The sequence below is a fragment of the Mus caroli genome, unplaced genomic scaffold (assembly GCF_978045245.1).
Source record: "Mus caroli unplaced genomic scaffold, Mus_caroli_1 scaffold_6, whole genome shotgun sequence".
Lineage (NCBI taxonomy): Eukaryota > Metazoa > Chordata > Mammalia > Rodentia > Muridae > Mus > Mus caroli.
The window spans coordinates 107417767-107435473 of NW_028227261.1; the positions used below are offsets into that span (position 1 = coordinate 107417767).

A 17707-nucleotide genomic window follows, 5' to 3' on the forward strand; every position below is an offset into this window, starting at 1 on the left:
CAGCTGCCCCACGCTCCGTGACCTTGGGCTAACCAAAGAGCTTCTGTGGGTAGCTGTCTTCCCATGATAACTGGGAGAGATAACGCTTGCCTCTTGGGTAACCCAATCTTTGAGGAGGGTGGAGCTGAGTAGTTACAAATTTTAACCCCCAGTTCTCAGCTCAGAGGCCACGAGTTTCTGTCACTTCTTTTGGTTAAGAAGGAGTCTATTTTGCAATTTTATGCTTCTCCCGCCCCTGAGGCCAAATGTTTGTTTCACTAATAGACGACTCACTGTTAAAATAAGCCAGTGTGTGGTATTTCATTACCAGGGTCTGTTATCTAGAAACTTCTAGATCTTTAAGGGCCTATATGTGGATAGATGATATCAGAGAGTAGACACACAGGAATGGAAAAGTGCCCAAGGCAAGATGGATCCGTTTCCTAAAACAGGCACTGGTACTTAGCCTGCTGCATGAAGACATGGGAGTTACTTACTGGTGTTTTGCAGTGTGGCCGGGCAGGTACTGGAAAAACAGCCTGTGGAAAGAGAATATGAGGGGTGAAGGCATCAGGAAACCTAACACCAGCTGAAGCCAATCTGGTGCGCACTGCAGGGTCCCCAGGAAAGCCTCTCCCAACCCCATCCTAACTTACACCTTTGATGTTAACCACAGCTCCAGGGGGCCCTGGGGGCCCTGGGGGTCCAGGTAGGCCAGGTGGACCCTGAAGGAAGAAAAGAAAAGCCGCTGCTGTGTTTAAGGATGTGGGAGGCAGCTACAGCATTTACCACACACTCTGAGCTGGAAGCTGGGAGGGAGGAGCTTCTGGAGACTAGAGTGGCTTCTGCCTGGAATCTGCCTGCCCATCCACAGAGCACTCCCACACCGGGCCGTACTGCAAAGGGTTGGTAAAGCATGCGGGAGACAGCTGGACAGCTATGCCATCCTGGCTGACACCCACAAATAATGAGGCCCAGAGAGGGGATACAACCTGCTCAGAGCCACACAGCAGCTCACAGAGAACTGAAATTGGAACCCAGATTCTGGTTCCCAGAGCAATGCTCCGTTAAGATCTGCATTCCTGGGCTGTGTGTGGGAGCAAGGAGGGAGGACACAGGATGGGGAGCAAGGAGGAGGACACAGGATGCATAGAACCCTTTTTCTTTCCTTCTCCTTTCTGTCTGGTGTCTGCATTGGGGAGACTGACACTCTTCAGCACGGGAATGGTCTAGGTGGGACACAGGACCCTCCTGAGAGTGAGATGGGGGGGGGGGCGAGTGTGAGCACCTCTGGAAGCAATGGAGAAAGAAAGTTTCCCTGAGCACACATTCTGCAGGCCCCACTCATTGAACTTCGAGGTACTGGGCACTCTAACAGGATCTGTCTGCACTGCACCCCCAGGGCATGAGGTGCAGAAGTAGCCATGGTACTCACAGGCAGCATGACTCCTCGATCTCCTTTGGCACCCTTGAGGCCATTCAGTCCTGGGCGACCCTGAGATGCACACAAGATGCCTTAGTGAGCTTTTGCTGTGGGTCAGCTTTGCCACCACATGCCCCATCCTTTAGTCTGGGGAACACTGATACCTACAGGTCGTCCTGGGAGGCCAAACTCTCCTTTGTGTCCTGGTGGTCCTTTGGGTCCCTAGAAGCAAAACAAGCACCAGGCTAGCAAATGTCTGAAACTCAGAGTCCAGAGATAGGGGAGTGCTGGGACTGCTCTTGTAGGGAGAGCAGCAGGGACAGGATGAAGGGACATTAGCAATGGTCCTGGAGTACCCGCCTGCCCAGTTCCTGGTCTCCTGCTTCTCCTCAGCTAGAAGCATTTGCTCAGACCTTCAGATCTCCCAACTTTTCTAAAGGCTACACAGCCAGGACCACCCCAGTCGGAACGGAAGAAATAGCAAGAAGCCAGCAGCTTCGTGCCTCACCCGCCCAGGTGCTCACATGCTAGGCTGGCACAGAACATGGAGCTTTGCATTGGTCATTCATTCCAGGATCCCCATGTCCTTTACTCTGAATCAGCTCTGCTCCTCCCTGTGCCAGTGTGCCCAAGAACAGGCTGGAGGGTGGTAGTCTCTGCCCCACCCCCACTCATCTTGAAGCCCAGCCTCAGAACAATGCCTCGGTCCTCCTGTAGAGTCCCTGACCCACAGACCCTTCTCCAGTGATGGTTTTCTGGGTCCACACACTTCTTAAGTCACTGCCCTGATCCAAGCTCCTGGCAGGAATCATTTTGTCTACTGGAGCCTGAGGAATAGCAGCTATAATTATGTGCCCCTCTGCCCACCGCCATTACTATAGATAGCATGCCCTAAAAGATGCATTTAAGAGAGGGTCAGCATGAAAAAATCTCCAATATATATTACTCTCAGGGAAGTGAAAAGCAAAAATAGAGGGAGTTTCCAGGGCATGGGTGGGCCACTTGGTAGGTGGTTCTCTGGAACATTCCCCATGTGCGCATGTACATGGAGTGTCCTGGGTCTCATGAAAGTGCAGATGAAGAGTGTCTGAGCTGGTATATGGGCCAGGGCCTGCCGTTCTGCATTGTTACTAAGCTCCCAGGTGATGCTGGGGACGCTGATCCACAGACCACACTTTGAGTAACAAGCCTTAGCATATTTGTAGAAGAGTCGTAAGCTACACTGGTCTCTAGGGCCATAGTTAGCCCAGATGGAAGCATTATGCAAATTAAAAGGTGCCCTTATTGCCTGTGTTTGGCAAGCTGTGCACAAGCTGGCCTTCAGTGGGACACCCGCCATAGCCATCTGGAGCCTCCTGCTGGCCCCACTACTAACTGTTTGCATTTCCCATAGAGCTGGAGGTTACTGAGTGGTTAACCAGTTGGGAACAAGACTCTCCCATCTGCCTTCACTCTCAGCCCATGGAGTCTATATTTGGTCTTTTCTGCCTGACTTCAGGGACTCAAAAGCCTCAGAAGGTTTCCTGAAGGATGTGCTTGGAACACATAGGCATTCACTCACGTGCAAACCTTTCTCCCCAGGCCTGAGGTCCAGCTTCAGTCAAACAGATGCCGTGTGAACTTTGACACTCACTGTGCTTTGATAGATAGATAGATAGATAGATAGATAGATAGATAGATAGATAGATAGATTGCAGCTTATCTCTCGGAGGTTGTGTGGAGGGGTGGAGGTGGGGAAGGGAGCCCCACCAGATACAGGGCATGCCAGGTTGGCCTCAAGTCTCCTACTTTCTTACACATTACTTATCTTCTTTGAACCCCTGTTTCCTTGTCTATAGACTTGGGGGGAGGAGGGTCATGTGATCACACCAGAGGAGTGTGAGGCTGAAAAGAGATGTCCCTTAGGAAGCTTGCACAGAGCCTGACCTTCAGCGGTGAGCCACACCTGATCTTTCTTCATTTGAGGTTGTGTGTGTGTGTGTGTGTGTGTGTGTGTATGCTCAACAGGGAAGTTTAGAGTTCATTCTTAGAAGAAAGAACTCCAAAGTGTTCAAAAGTCCAAGTGTGCTACCTGTTTTTAAAAGAGCAAAGTCAAAGAGCCTGTGATACTATCTAGCAGGAATCCAATCCATTTATCATACAGATGGGCAGGAAGAAGCCCAGAAAGTGAGAAGAGGGCATACCCCGCCCCCAAAGCAATAACACGGCAGACCCAGTACTACCTGAGGGTCCTTGTGGGGCTCCCTGGCATCTGTTAGTTCTCACAGTTCTACTCTTCTTCCTGGACACACAGCTACACTACATATCCGAGCCCCCCTCCCCCCCACCCAAGAATCTGAGTTCTGACCAGTGGAACATGCAAGGGTGATGCCCAGTCCCCTTTATCGTCCCTTCTTCTTTCTCCTGTCTTGGCTTCCAACTAGACAACTCTTGTGACTTTGGATCCAAAAGATGCTGGAGTCACTGTTGGAGGGCAGAGGTTGAGCAGGAAGTAGCCACAGAGGATTATGCAGGAGTGAGAAGTGGGACACTCCTATGTCAACCAGTGGGGGGTTGTTTATTGCTGTTTAGATTTATTTATTATTATATGTATGAGTGTTCTGCCTGCATGTATGAATGTGTATTAGATTCATGCCTGGTGACCACTGAAGCTAGAAGAGAGTGACAGGTCCCCTGGAACTGGAGTTATAGACAGCTAATTCACCATGTGGGTATTGGGAACTACACCTGGGTCCTCTGCAAGAACAGCAGGTGTTCTTAACCACTGAACCCCATCTCTCTTCCCTCCATCCCTGTTTTGTTTATTTTTGAAAGTCTTGTGTAGGCCTGGCAACCACTGTAGTTTGTCTCCCACAAACAGACACATGCTCTGCCACCTGTTACTGCATTACCTTTTATATTTTCACAAGTAGAATAACTCAATCTAAGTGAGCCAAAGAACGGTAAAGGTTTGAGCCCTTGTCCCAACCCAGTGGAGAGACCCCCCAGCTTACCATGGGTCCCGGTGCACCATGGATTCCAGGTTCACCCTACAACAGGAGACAGGCACTTGTCACTCAGAAAACACTTCTTAAGAAACAACCAAAGATGGCAAGCCAAAGCGTGTCTGCCCTCAGGGTGGGCTGGCAGAATTACCTTTCTCCCCTTCATCATTTCCAGAGGGATGTCCCCAGTCAAGATGGCTCCAGGCTCTCCCTTCTCACCCTGCAATGCAGAGAATCTTTTAAGGTCCAGCCTCCTCCTGCCGCCTTGTTTGAGAGCTCTCCGTCCTGCTGCCATGGGTTCTGACCTTTAGACCACCCCTTCAGCCCCGCCACTCAAGCAAAGCCTTCTTGCTAAAGGATTAGAAAAGTCTCTTGCATGATGGAATGTTTTCTGAGATCTTCTATGAGTTGTCTAAGTTAACTGTTCAAGTGCACCCTCAAGGGCTCCAAAAGGAGGACAGATCTGTACCCTCATTCTCAGACCCCAGCATCCTGCCCCAGCATGCCCTGTCCTTCCAGGGCATCCTAGACATCTAGCTCCTATCAAATCTGATAGTTTGCTTTCCAAATGACTTGAGACTTGTCCCCTCCAAGAATCCTTATTGTTGTTGTTTAAATAGCTGAAACTAGGAGAGGCAACACTATAAGCACGGTGCCCGCCTCTCTCCACACAAGAGCCACCTGTCTTGATGTGCAGGTGTCCTCCATTCTTCAAGCCTCTGTGCAAATAGCTTATTGGTTAGTTAGAGTTATCCTAGATGCTGGGCAACAGATGATGGGAGATTTGGGGGTAAGGATGCAGGATACTGCTCTTAAATCCTGCCCTCAATAGGCTCATCTACTATCCCTAGAAAAGACATGCATGCAGAAACAAAAGCCATGTGTTGAAACTAGCATCCTTCTAGGCCTCTGCACTAGCCCTGGGCAACTGGGCTGGCAATACAGCAACCTCCTTTCCACCGTTGAAAGTGGCCAGGTAGGGCATCAAAGTGAGCAGGGAAGCCTCTCCATCCCCCAAAGCCCGCAGCTGACGCGTGGGTCTTACCACTTTGTTGGCGAGGAAAGGCAGTCCTGAGCAGCAGGAAGAGGCAAGCACAAAAGCATTAGAGGCAGAGCGGCAGGAGGTACAGTTGCTGTGAGAGCTGGAGCAGAGCTGCCTGGTGGCTGTCCCAGACACTTAAAGTGACAGAGAATTAGCAGCAGGAGTAGCCTCTGGGACCTAGAGTCTTAGGTCTACCTACCTTGCCACATAGAAAAAGGAACATGGGAAACAAGAATTGCGAGAGTCAACCCAATCCCACCCTTTCTCTGCCAGCCCACCATAGGGAGGCAGACATCACCACTCTCAAGTGCTTTTAAACTTGGCCCAACACACTGAGCTCTCTGCTTCCTAGTGTTGAAGACCAAGTCTCTGGGGCCTCTTTTTTTGTCCTGGGGGCAATGTGGTGCATGAGAAAGAAAGCCCAGAGAAACTTCCAGTCCTTAGTCCTCTCAAAGATGCTCCTTTTAGACTCTTCAGGGAGGTATAGCCCCACCCATGTGCAACCTCTGAAATGGCGGTGGGGTGGGGGTGGGGGTAAGGGGGTACCCTCACCATCTTCACTAGACTCCTGTTTTGTCTTCCTAGTATACTTGGTATAAGAAAGAAACTGCCAGGATCCCTAGGGGATCAAACGATGAGAGAGGGGTAGCACACAAATGGAGAAGGGAATGCATGAACCTTCTTCCAGAGGACTGGGGTTCAAGTCCCAGCACCCACGTGCTCCTAACAACCTTCATTATCTTCAGTTTCAAGGGATTTGATGCCCCCTGCTGGCCTCAGCAATCACTGCATGCATATGGTATACAGAGTTACAAGCAGGCAAAACACTCATACATATAAAAAATAAGACAATAAATTTTAATTAAAGAAAGCATCCAGGTATGAGAGAATAGTGATGATTGGGAATCTTTTAAACGTCACTGAATTGCACTGTAGGGATTGTGTCTCCAGAAGGAAACAGTTGGCCAAATAGGAATGGCCAGCCAGATCCAAGCACATCCCCACCTGGGCCCCTACCTGTTCTCCTTTTAGCCCTGGGAATCCAGGCACACCGGTGTCACCTTTTGGTCCTCTGGGGCCCTGCAAAGAATCATTGGAGAGCATTGTGTTATGGTTAAAAGTTTTTTTTTTCCTCAAACAGAAAACATCTCTCTCTGTCTGTCTGTCTGTCTGTCTGTCTGTCTTGTCTGTCTCTGTGCCTTTGTCTCTGTGGCTCCCCCAAGCCTCTCTCAGAACAAGCTCTTGTCAAGCAGGCAGAAGTTGTGATTAGATCTGATCTTTTCCTAACTGTAAGGAGGCAAGGAACTGGGCAGAAGCCAAGGGCATTGGAGGCCTGGAGAGCCCACATTGCGTTGGAGCAGGATGCCCCAGTGGAGCATCTCATGGAGCTGGCTAGGGAAGACTGGCCCCCTAGGAAGACTGGCCCCCTCAGAGCACAACCATTCTCATGGAGGAAGGCATGTTGGAATGTTCCAGAATGTGCCCTCAGACTTGAAGCAGCCATCTTAGGGACTGCAGCTGATAGGTCAGACCTCTTTTCCTTCCCAGGCACTTGGGGGGTGGGGTGGGGTGGGGCTCCGTCAACTATCCTTTCCCCAGATAGGTCTATTTCTCCTGTCCTTTTCTTTTGGATGCTGGCCAGAGCGGAAAGGTGCTTTTTAAGTTCCTTCCTAATCAAAGATTTGACTTCCTTGCTTTTTCTTAAGACTCGTGCCCCTGGGTGGTCTCCTGCCACCAGAAGGCTGATCTCCATGTTTATCTTCTCCTTTCTCCTCTTCCAGGCAGCTGTGAGATTTACAGCTTGCCTACTCTGGGGTTTCCATCTAAATGCTAATAAAATGTCATTGTGCCTCCATGTAAGTATGTTCTTAATTCTTTTATTAATAAGAGTGGGAACCCCATACAGAGACCCTGATTCCGTGGTATAGGATAGATCTGCTGCTGGAACTCCCCAAGACTCCCAGTAACACCTCTTTCCTGCCTTTTAACTCTTTGGTAGAGAAATTCCTGCTCGCCTAGACATCAACTCCTTTGACTGTTGGTTCCTTCAGGCGGGCAGACCCGGACTTGCTTTTACCTGGTCCCCCTGGTCTGACTCACCCAGCCACCCTGGGCATCCTCTATGTGCCGGCCCAACATCCACATCACAAGATGGGATCCAGCATCCTAGCCTGCCATTAATCTTGGCTGGAACTCACATGTCATCTCCCACATCATAGAGGTTACTTTGTTCCCTTGACCTCCTCACACCAGACCTGTTGCCCCTGCACTAACGTTTGTGCCCCAGCCCCTACCCCTTGCTGGGCTACCCAGCACCCTCTGCAGAGCCAAATCCTACACTTCAGCCAGGGTTCATGATCCCCAACTCCAGCAGACACAGAACATTCGTGACAATGACTTGCCCACTCATGGTGCCCACTGCCCCAAGGCATTTTATTACTTTATTGCTATTTAGCAAGATAGGCGAAAGGGTCTGCTACCCATCACAGCAGCGTCCTGAAAACATTTGAGTGTTATTGTTTAGCGGTGAACTTTTTGTTCATTTTCTTTTTAAAATAATTTTAAGGAAAGGACAACTAGGGCCAAATCTGTCAGACGAAGACTCACGTCTGAGGTATGTGGCCTGGCTCCTGTTCCTGCGACCTCCCTAACTTTCTGCAGTGTTCCCCTCAGAGCACACAACCATTCTCATGGAGGAAAGCATGTTGGAATGTTCCAGAATGTGCCCTCAGACTTGAAGCAGCCACCTCGGGGGCTGCAGCTAAGAGGTCAGATCTCTTCCCCCACTCCCACCCCCGCTAACCACAAGGATGTTTGCTGCTCACTCCCTCTTCTGTTCTAATGTCTAGTGAATATGGTATTTTTTAACCCTCTTCATAATTTATGCTCACTTAAAAAAGGGAAAAAAGCGTCATTGTATTAAAAGTTCCAAAAAGTATGTAAAGATAAGCGGAGATCAACCCCAGTTCAGCCATCAGGAACACACTCCTACGGGGCTTTTATCTGTTTTCTTCATTTGTTCCGGACACAGCACCTCAGGCCTTTCCAAGTTGTGGAGTTTCAAAGAAGCAGTGCAGCTCTCCCCCTGGGGCCTCTCTTGGCTTTCTGCATAGGCACAAACTCTGACTAAACCGATAGCTGCTAATGCAAAAAACGTGTCGCCTTCCAATAAGGCACACACAGGCTGTTAATTATCAGCCTTCCACTCCACGGCTCTCCTCTGTCCTTGTGTACCACGGACTTCCTATGTCTCTCATCTTCACAGACTATTCCTTGATATGCTAGGGTCACCCAGCTACTGCCCAGGGCTGGATGGCCCAGGGGTAGAGACATAAGACCCAGCCCTCTGTAGCTATCATAAAAGTAGATACACACAGGAGAACCTGACACTTACGGCAGAAAAAAATGAATATGAGATGGTTAAAAATAAACCCTATGGGTCTCAAAGGAGAGGACATGTCTGCGGAGAGTATGAAAGATATGAGTGTGTGCGATGGAGCAAGGCTTGGTCGTGAGGGATGAGGGAACAGCATCTCAGGGGTATAAACAGAACGAGCACAGCCCCTGAGCACAGGTGGAAGCTAGCCACTGCAGTACTTACTGGAAATCCTGGCAGCCCGGGCACACCATCTGGCCCCTGCAACACACCAAACACAAAGGGTTTTCAGAGTCGGGAGTACTGTGCCTCATGGGCTACAGTCTCTCGGGAGGGCAAAGACCTGAGCCCGTTTAATCCAGCAGGGATGACATGGGAACCTGGGTAAGTCACTGATCCCAGGGACCTGCCAAGGATCTAAGCCCATTCCCACCCACTGTGGGTCACTGTCCCTGTTCTCCACAGGAGCTTCTTCTGAGTGATGACTCAGTGAGAAGTTCCCAGGGGCAGGGACGGACAGCATGGGAGCCTGGGTAAGTCAGCTCTGAAGATGGGCTTGAAGATAGGCTGGAGGCCAGGGGAGAAGTGGGTCCACGCTGGGAGCTAGACTTTTATGAAAGGGATGGGAATTTTTAGAGGGTCTGGCAAACAGAGTGTACTTCACCCCACTGGGTCACAAGTCCAGGTTGCTGATGCTATTAAAGGGACAGGAGTTTGACGGGATAGATAGATAGATAGATAGATAGACACACAGACAGACACACACACACACACACACACAGGAACTACATAGAGGGGTCAGCAAGATGGCTCAGCAGATAAAAGTGTATGCTGTCAAGCCTGATGGTTTACATGGGTAAAAACAGGTAGCAGTGAACCAACTCTACCAATTTGTCCTCTGACCGCCATGTGCACTCTGTGGCACACACATCCCCATTTCATCACATGCCCTTCAAAACACACACACACACACACACACACACACACACACACACACTGTTAAGAAATTACATTTTAAAAAGAACTAGTTAGAAAAAAGTTTCTTTAACCCAGTGGCTAGAGGGTGGAGACATGAATGTAATACTTGAGTCCCCTTAGGAGGAAGCTGCTACAGAGTAAGTAGGTTGATCCAGCCTTAAGGATGAGGAGGACCTGGATTCACCCTCAGGAGGACGTCGATGGGGAACAAAGTACGGAAGGCGAGGCCTGGGATCCATCTACCAAGGGCTCAGGGTACCTAGCAGCTCAGAGACGCGGGAGTTCGTGTTTAGGCCATCTCCTCTTGCTCTGCTACCCACCCACTAGCACCCTAAACCTCTCTCTAGCAGTTCTAGGGAGAACAAAGACCCCTGTGAATGGACTTTTGCCCAGTGCCTTGCCTGCCTTGGACTTTGAGTATTGGGTCTTTGGATTACTCATTTCAGTAGCAATCAATGGATGGGAACCCCATGAGACACAGCGCAGGAGAGGTCATGGTAGAATGAGCCTCACAGATGCTGCTGGGGCAGAGGCATCTTCCAGATAGCTGCAGAAATCTCGAGGTATATTCCAGGTCCTTTCCCTCGCCACCCACCCAACATGGATGGCGGACCTCCCTGGGTGCTGCGGGGTGGGCTGCCCCAGCAGACATCCGCTATGCAAAGCTACAGGCATGTATCTCTGGCTCCAGAGTGACTTGTCAAGTGCCATGGGGTACCAAGCACTTTCATCTCCTCTACCTCATATAAATTGTCCCAACGTCTGGAGAGAGAACCAGGGGCTCTGAGTGGGCATTAGAGATGAGGGTGGACCTCCAAGGCTCCTATGGCCAGCATTTCTCCTCCCTGGTCCCCGTCAGATGCCATGGGAACGCCTTCCTTCTTTTGAGACCCTGACAACCATGAGCCTCGAGGGGGACACTGAGTTCCCCCATATGTTGATTTATTTATCTCTAAAATGGGGTGAGGAGGGGTGAAGTGGGTATCAATACTCCTCTGGCTCCAGTGTCCCATTAGCAGCATCCTGTTCCAAGAAATGAGACTGAGCAGATACGTGTAGGCCCACGATCCCGCCCAGGAGGCGGTGGTTCCAGGTGCTCTCCCATCTCACACAGATTTCTGGTGCACAGGACTGAACATTCTCCTCCCTGAACACAACTCTGCACCAGAGACTTAGTGTTATATAAACTCAAAGATGCAGGCTTCCTTCTTTCCGACGTTGAGAGACTCCGGAGCTAAAATTCAACCCTTTCCACGGGGGCATCTGGGTAGAGACCTCACCCAAGGGCAGATGCAGATACAAACCGGAGGCCCCATGAGCTCAGGAATGTCTGAGAAATTCATGGATCCATTGGTGATGTTGATCAAAGACTGAAAGAGAAAAAATTCACAGTAAGGACAAAGAAAGACAAGTGCTCCTCCTTGCTTCTGGCAAAGAGACCTTAATTGAAGTCACCCAGTATGGAGTACATTGATCACACCCCAAAGTCACTGCCAAACACACCCAGCCCTCCCACTCCCCGTCAAACAGCCCCAGCCTGCCTGTCACTTTTCCTTTTAAATTAGCTTTAAAATTATCCAGTAGATGAATTCCTTCTCTTTTAAAGTTATAAGCACATGCATACATACATACATACATGCATACATACATGTGCCCATATAAAGTGTGTGTGTCTGTGTGTCTGTGTGTATGTGTGTGTGTGTGTGTGTGTATGTGTGTGTGTGTGTGTGTGTGTGTGTGTGTATGTGTGTAATATAACTCATGTATGTCATTACTTTAGATAAATGGCATTAGGCCCTGTCCCCTCCCCTTCAACTCATTCTCCCCTACTCCATCATCTTGTGTGGAGCTTTCTATGTGCGATTCTGGAAGACATCTATTTTTAGTTTGAACAGACTGTCAGGGAGCCCTCCAAAGGGGCCATGCAATTTACACTTCCCCCACAAGTGCTCAAGATTGTCTACTTCCATCCCCATGGGCTTGGCACTTTTAAATCCTACTCTTTCTCCTCTTAACCCTGGCCATTCTTTTCCCAGGTTTTGGGGACTTTTTCTTTTGGCATGAGTGTCTGCATCAGAATGCTGACGGCAGACACAGAGGTTTAAATGACACTCAGGTATGAACAGGCAGAAGGTAAGGGGCAGGTGGAAGGGGAGGCATTACCGAGCCTTTGCTTCCTCATAGGGATTGATGGTGACAGGAAAACCACACACTACTGCCTCCCTGGAAATCGGGGGCATATCGATGCCTCCTCGGGAATGGGGGGTCAGAGTGGAACGAGGCTTGCTTTACTCACCCACATGGTAAGCTTTTCATGTGAGATTTTGGAATATGACTACTAACAGATTTTTTAAAACAAAGAGCCATCCAATGAGCTCTTCTGAAGACACCTCCCAATAAGAACTGGCCCTCAGGGGTATAACCCTAGCTCCTCTTTACCCGCACTCTGGAAGATGGGGGATGCTTCCTGATGGCAGTTTGGAGCATGCTCAGTACTGTCCTTCTCTCTCTTGTCTGACTCTAGAATTACTCTACTCAGTAGTATGGCTGGATTCTGGAATTAGTGGCTCGCCCACAGGGTTGCAGACATCAGTACTCTCTCTGCCAGCAGTGAAAGTGATCTCAGGCCTGTGTGTCCAGCTTTGACTTGACTTCTCAACTGGCTAAGAGCTTTTGGGGGCACTTAATCTGGGGCTTCCTTGAGACTCCAGTACTTTCCAGGCGGTTGTCTGATTCCTGACCCTGCCCAGTAGAAGAGTTGTATGTACAAGTGTGGTGGCATGGAGGGGATAGGAACAGATAGGTTAGCATGCTGGCAGGTGCAGGCAGGGACACCCTGTATAGCCACCAGCCTCAAAGTCCTGAAGTGACAGGTTGCCTGCTATTCCCCCTTAGCAAAGCAGAAAACATGTGGCAAAGCTTCAACCTGGGTGATACTCACACTGGACAGAACCTCGACATGCCCAGGTGGGCCCCTGGGCCCAGGCGGCCCCATAGTGCTGGTTCCATCTGCTCCTCGTTCACCCTAGTTAGAGCAGAGGGAAGTAAAGAGCAATGCTCACAGTCCATGGATAATGCTTCTATGACCTTCTAGAAAGACCCTGCCTCCAATGGGCTAACTTACCTTGGCTCCTTGCTCTCCTTTTTCTCCTTTGGGACCCTGACAAAAATAAGCAAACAGATGACTAGACATCTTTGGTTTTTCTCCTGTTCGCTGGTGCATGCTACCTTCTTGCATCTCTCCCTAAGCTCTCCGATGGATGCTGTCCCAGAAGATGGAGCAAAGGACAAGGGGGAAATTCCCATTCTAGACTCAGAAGAGAGGTCCCCACACACAACAATCCACAGAGGTCCTCTCCCAGCATGAAAGTACCCTCCTGACCCCACCCTTAGATCCTGTATGTGTGAGAAGCTGTCTTGTACATGAGAAGTTACTCCCTCGGCACTTGGCTCTGGGTTCCGTGTGACAATGATCAGAATATCCAGGGGAGTGTCTTCATGCAGGTGTACCACACAGGACAAGGGCAACGCCTGCTGGAGATGAGCAAGTGGACAGGGTGGGCACCTGGTGGGAGCCTAACACGGTGACAGGAAGCCATGAAACAGGGATGCTCAGTAGTAAGGAACTGGCCAGTAGGGACGAAGATGACCATCAAGTTTCCTCACTGCAGTGAGTACCTTACAGGCAGCACAGCACGGGGCAGGAGGCATAGTGTGTGTGAATTATCAAATTGAGCTCCTCCCCCAGGGGTAACATCAGGACTGCTCTCAGAAAAGGGTTCATAGAAGTCTACCTACACTTGGAGAGGTGGGTCCTGAGATTGTGGGTTTACTCAGCAGCCGGACGTCCCCAGAGCCTTCAATCTGGGGAAGGAAGAATCAAGGATTTCAGAATTCACTGCCAGGCAACTACCTACTTGGACCAAGCAGGATGCCGGGGGCAAGGAACTCACAGGAGACTTGACAAAGCCTCTACCCAGAGGCCAGTACCCAGTGTGTGTGGCTTCCAGGGCTCTTTACCCTCCATCACTCTTCAGCCACAGAAAGGGCAAACGTACCTCAAATCCAAGTTCTGTGGTACATCCCGGGCCTGGAGGCCCAGGGGGTCCAGGAGGCCCTGGCGGTCCCATGACCCCAGGGATGCCAACTTCTCCATTCTTCCCTGGGGGACCTGGTAAGCCTCGGTTTCCAGGGTCGCCCTGTAAGGAGACGACAGGATAGTTACCAGCTGCAGCTTCTCCCCTCCCCCAGAAGAAGCCGTGTGAGCACCTGAGTCAGAAAATGACTCCTTGAAGCTAATTAAGTTTAGAAATTGTCTGATGGGCGATGCTTGATGGCACAGAACAGCTGTCTCACTAATTGGCATTTCCCTTGGCTGATGTGCTTACTAGAGTATTGAGGAAGGAGGAACGTTGCCGGGCTGGCTCCCCACCATCCCAGCTGGCCTATCTTTCCCGAGCCTTCGCTCTGGGGAGTGCTTCTCTTTGCTCTGTGACATTTATGGGTTCGCTCTTCTGGCCCAAGGGTACACTGGAGAGGAAAGTAGAGGGGGAGAAGAGCTATTCTCAATTACCTTCTCGCCAGCCGAACCATTAGGCCCTCTTGCTCCCTGAAACACACGAACACAGGGACCAATTAGGATGCAACGCGCTAGGCTTGCTCAAAGAGAAATGCAGAATTACAGACGAGTGAATAGCAGGCTATGACAACAGGCTTGTTCTGTCTGGGTTTGTCTGGTGTCTCCAGGCTGAGCACATTACCATAGATATCAGTCTACTTGAACAAGTCAAGCCCAAACCTCGAGAAACCCATTCTTCAATAATTAACCAAGCCCTCCTCCTTGAGATTAAATTAAGGCAGTTGGCAGGAAGCTGGAGAGATCAAAGCAGTCTCTTGGAGACTCACACCAAGGCAGCTGCCCCCTACCCTGCCTCCTGTCATGATAGAGGTAAGGGGTGCTTACAACTTTAAACAAGGGAAGAGGTAGTGGTTATTTTGATTATCAACTTGGTTGGGATGAGAAGTGCCTTGAGGATTTGTAAAGCACACTTCTGGGTGTGTCTCTGAGGGAGTCTCCAGAGAGCATCAAATAAGTGGGGGAAGGCGTGCCACAAATGTGGGTAGCACCATCCCATAGGCTGGGGGGGGGGTCCATGGGCCAAGTTAGAAGAAACAGGGAGCCAGTCAGCTCTGCATCCACACCACCACCTTGCCCTCAACTGCCAAGAAAGCTCGAAGCTGTGCTCTGTCATGTCATCTTGCTGCCCTGATTCTGTCTCAAACATGGCCCAGACCAAACAACGTAGCTAGGCAACTGGACCTCAAACCCTGAAACTGTGAACCTATCGAAGGCTGTTCTCCGGCAGGAGATAGCCCAGCTATCGCATGGTCACACAGAAGCTATGACTCAGACTATGACGTGCCAGCCACGAAAGACTGTATCTTTCCTTGTCCTTTTCCTGGGCTAAATCCCATGCATAGCAGTAACCTCCGTCACCGGTAGAATAGGTGGTGAGTCTATATTACTGTCCTCAAGTAAGACAGAAATCCCCTGGCCTGAAATGCCAAAGTGAAACAGACAGGAAACTAAGAAGGCTTCATCCAGAGAGGAACCACAGAGACTGAAATGCCCTGCTCGGTGGTGGAGAAAGCAAGAGTGTGCATAGGGTGGGTGGGGAGAAGGACCAGGGGTAACCCTGAAGGAAACAAGAAGTAGGGATGTCCCCAGGATCCTCTGACAGGGAGACAGGATGAGTTTCTACTTCATGATAGCCGTCAGCCTTCCCCAGTTCCCCTCACCTTCTTGCACACTCGTGCCAAGGAGCACCTGGGGGTGCCTTAATACCATAAGAACAGTAAGAGTTATGTTCAGGAGCAAAGGGAGGGCAGTGCTCTGGAAGCCTGGAAGATCCCTGGGTACCCAAAGTGCGATCAGTTTCTGAGGTGTCCTGTGAGATGGACATTCTGGTCTTTCCATCCCCACTGAGAAACTTGTATGCCTCAGAAGTAGCCAGTGTCTACTTCCTCAATGGTCTAATGCCAACGGAGGCCTAGACACTACATGAGATGCCAGTTTTGTTAGCCAACACACAGAAAGAATCCCGGATCTGAGGAAAGGCAACACTGGGGAGGAGACAAAGTCAGGAACAGCACAAAGAACACAGCGCAACAAGAATGCTACGAACGCTGATGCTTTCCGGGAGAAGAGGGAAGACGCGACAAAAATCACAAAACAAGAACAGTGAGAACAGTGGGGGCCACAGTCATAAAAACTTATGATGGTTGAAATGAAGAACTCTATGGGACTAAGAGAAAGAGACACACCCTGGAGAGAAATACAGCCGAGAAGACCAAAGAACAGGATGAAGAACTGCTCTGAAAACTAGCACAAATGAATAAAAGGCATAGGAAGAATGCCCAAATAGAGCTAGGAGGATAATCGGGAATTCCAATTACTGACCAAACAGAATAAAGAGTAAAGAGAACAGAGCAAGCAGCACGCAAGCAGACAACAACTTGACATTCCTGCACTTGACCTTAGCAGAAGGCTGAGGTCTACGTTGAACATTTCTGGAAAAACAAATCACAGAAGCTTCACAACCCAGAGGCCTCCAGATTAAACGCCACTCCACCCCAAGGCTCTTTAGCACCAAGTGGGAGAATACATGCGTTAAAGAATCCACATCCAGCAACGACGCACCAAGGGATTTCAGCACACCAAGCAAAGGGAAGTGACTCCTAAAACCTGCCAAGGGAAGAGGTGGTGGCTTTAGGTAGGCTGGGACTAGAAGTGAAATCTGAGCTCATCCTCCATAACGGAATGCTTACCTTCAAAGCTCTGGGGCAAATGGTTTCAAACCTAAAATTGCCCACGCAACCAAATAAGCCAGGACGGCATTATGTGTGGTGTGGAATTCACTATCTAGATAGACCAGGCTGGCCTCAGACACATAGAGATCACCTCCCTCTGCATCCTAAGTGTTAGCATCACTAGGCTAACAGAAGATTTTAAACAGCCAAAGTCTGGAAAGTTTGCTGTGCACAGACCCGCTCTGAAGACAACGTATATCATCCTTCAAGAATATTGGAGGAGGAAGCATGAGACATAGAAAGCAATGAAAGGTGTGTCCACCTTGCCTACTTTTCTAACTACAAATTCACTCAAAGACTGCCTAAGGCAGAGCTTCTCTGACCTCCCATCAGAGCCTGACACACTTCCTTGTCTCATGGCTCTGCCAAGAAAGGCATAAGGAAGAAGCCAGGAATTGAATACTTTTTCAGGTTCCTTCCAGCTGGCTCTGGGAATGTTTACTGGGAGTGAGCCTATAGGACATTCTTCAGGTAAATGGCAAAGGTGAGAGCATCGCTGGGTAGTCCAGCATACAGACAAGCCACCCAGAGACCCACAGGCAGGCACCAGGCTTCTCTGTCCAGTGCTCTCTGCTCAGGGGCCTGTTGATAACCTTCCTCGGGCTCCAGGGAGCTCCCTGCGGTGAGGCTCAGGATTCCATGGATGTGGGCTCTCTTTCCAACAGTGCTGAAGGAAGACAGGTGCCTAGTAACTATGGGACATAGAGGAAAGGCCCCACATCGCAGTAACAGCTCCTTGGTCAGGAGACCCTGCTCAGTCCTTGGGCTAAGGATTTGAGCAGGAAAAGTGTTGAGTCTGTTGGAGGTGGCACCTCACTCCCAGGGCAGGGAGAGGATGCTGGAGTGTCCCCAATGGTCACAGTCAGAATCCTCTGTAGCTGGCCCTAAGGCAGCCCTGCAGAAGCTCAAATGCCCTCTAGCCCAGAAGCCATCAGAGATGTCCTGGCTGTTTGGAGACACAAGGAAATGGAACACTAAGCAGAGTAAGTAGTCATGATCAAAGACAGCACCCACCCACCCCCATACCCCTACTCCCATCCCATCCCCATTCTCGC

At 50.0% G+C, this 17707-nt stretch overlaps 1 protein-coding gene across 1 annotated transcript in view; it reads right to left on the reverse strand.

Annotated features, from left to right (window-relative positions):
* Positions 1-17707, reverse strand: part of Col15a1 (collagen type XV alpha 1 chain) — a 104722-nt gene that overhangs the window by 19262 nt on the left and 67753 nt on the right. The window contains exons 15-28 of the mRNA XM_021160109.3: positions 14356-14391; positions 13841-13981; positions 13581-13646; positions 12907-12942; positions 12724-12807; positions 11087-11152; positions 9030-9065; positions 6446-6508; positions 4538-4606; positions 4396-4431; positions 1571-1624; positions 1415-1474; positions 636-704; positions 477-518 (exon numbers count right to left, since the gene is read on the reverse strand). Of these exons, the coding sequence (XP_021015768.1) occupies positions 477-518; positions 636-704; positions 1415-1474; positions 1571-1624; positions 4396-4431; positions 4538-4606; positions 6446-6508; positions 9030-9065; positions 11087-11152; positions 12724-12807; positions 12907-12942; positions 13581-13646; positions 13841-13981; positions 14356-14391 (858 nt within the window). The remainder of the gene's footprint in view (positions 1-476; positions 519-635; positions 705-1414; positions 1475-1570; positions 1625-4395; positions 4432-4537; positions 4607-6445; positions 6509-9029; positions 9066-11086; positions 11153-12723; positions 12808-12906; positions 12943-13580; positions 13647-13840; positions 13982-14355; positions 14392-17707) is intronic.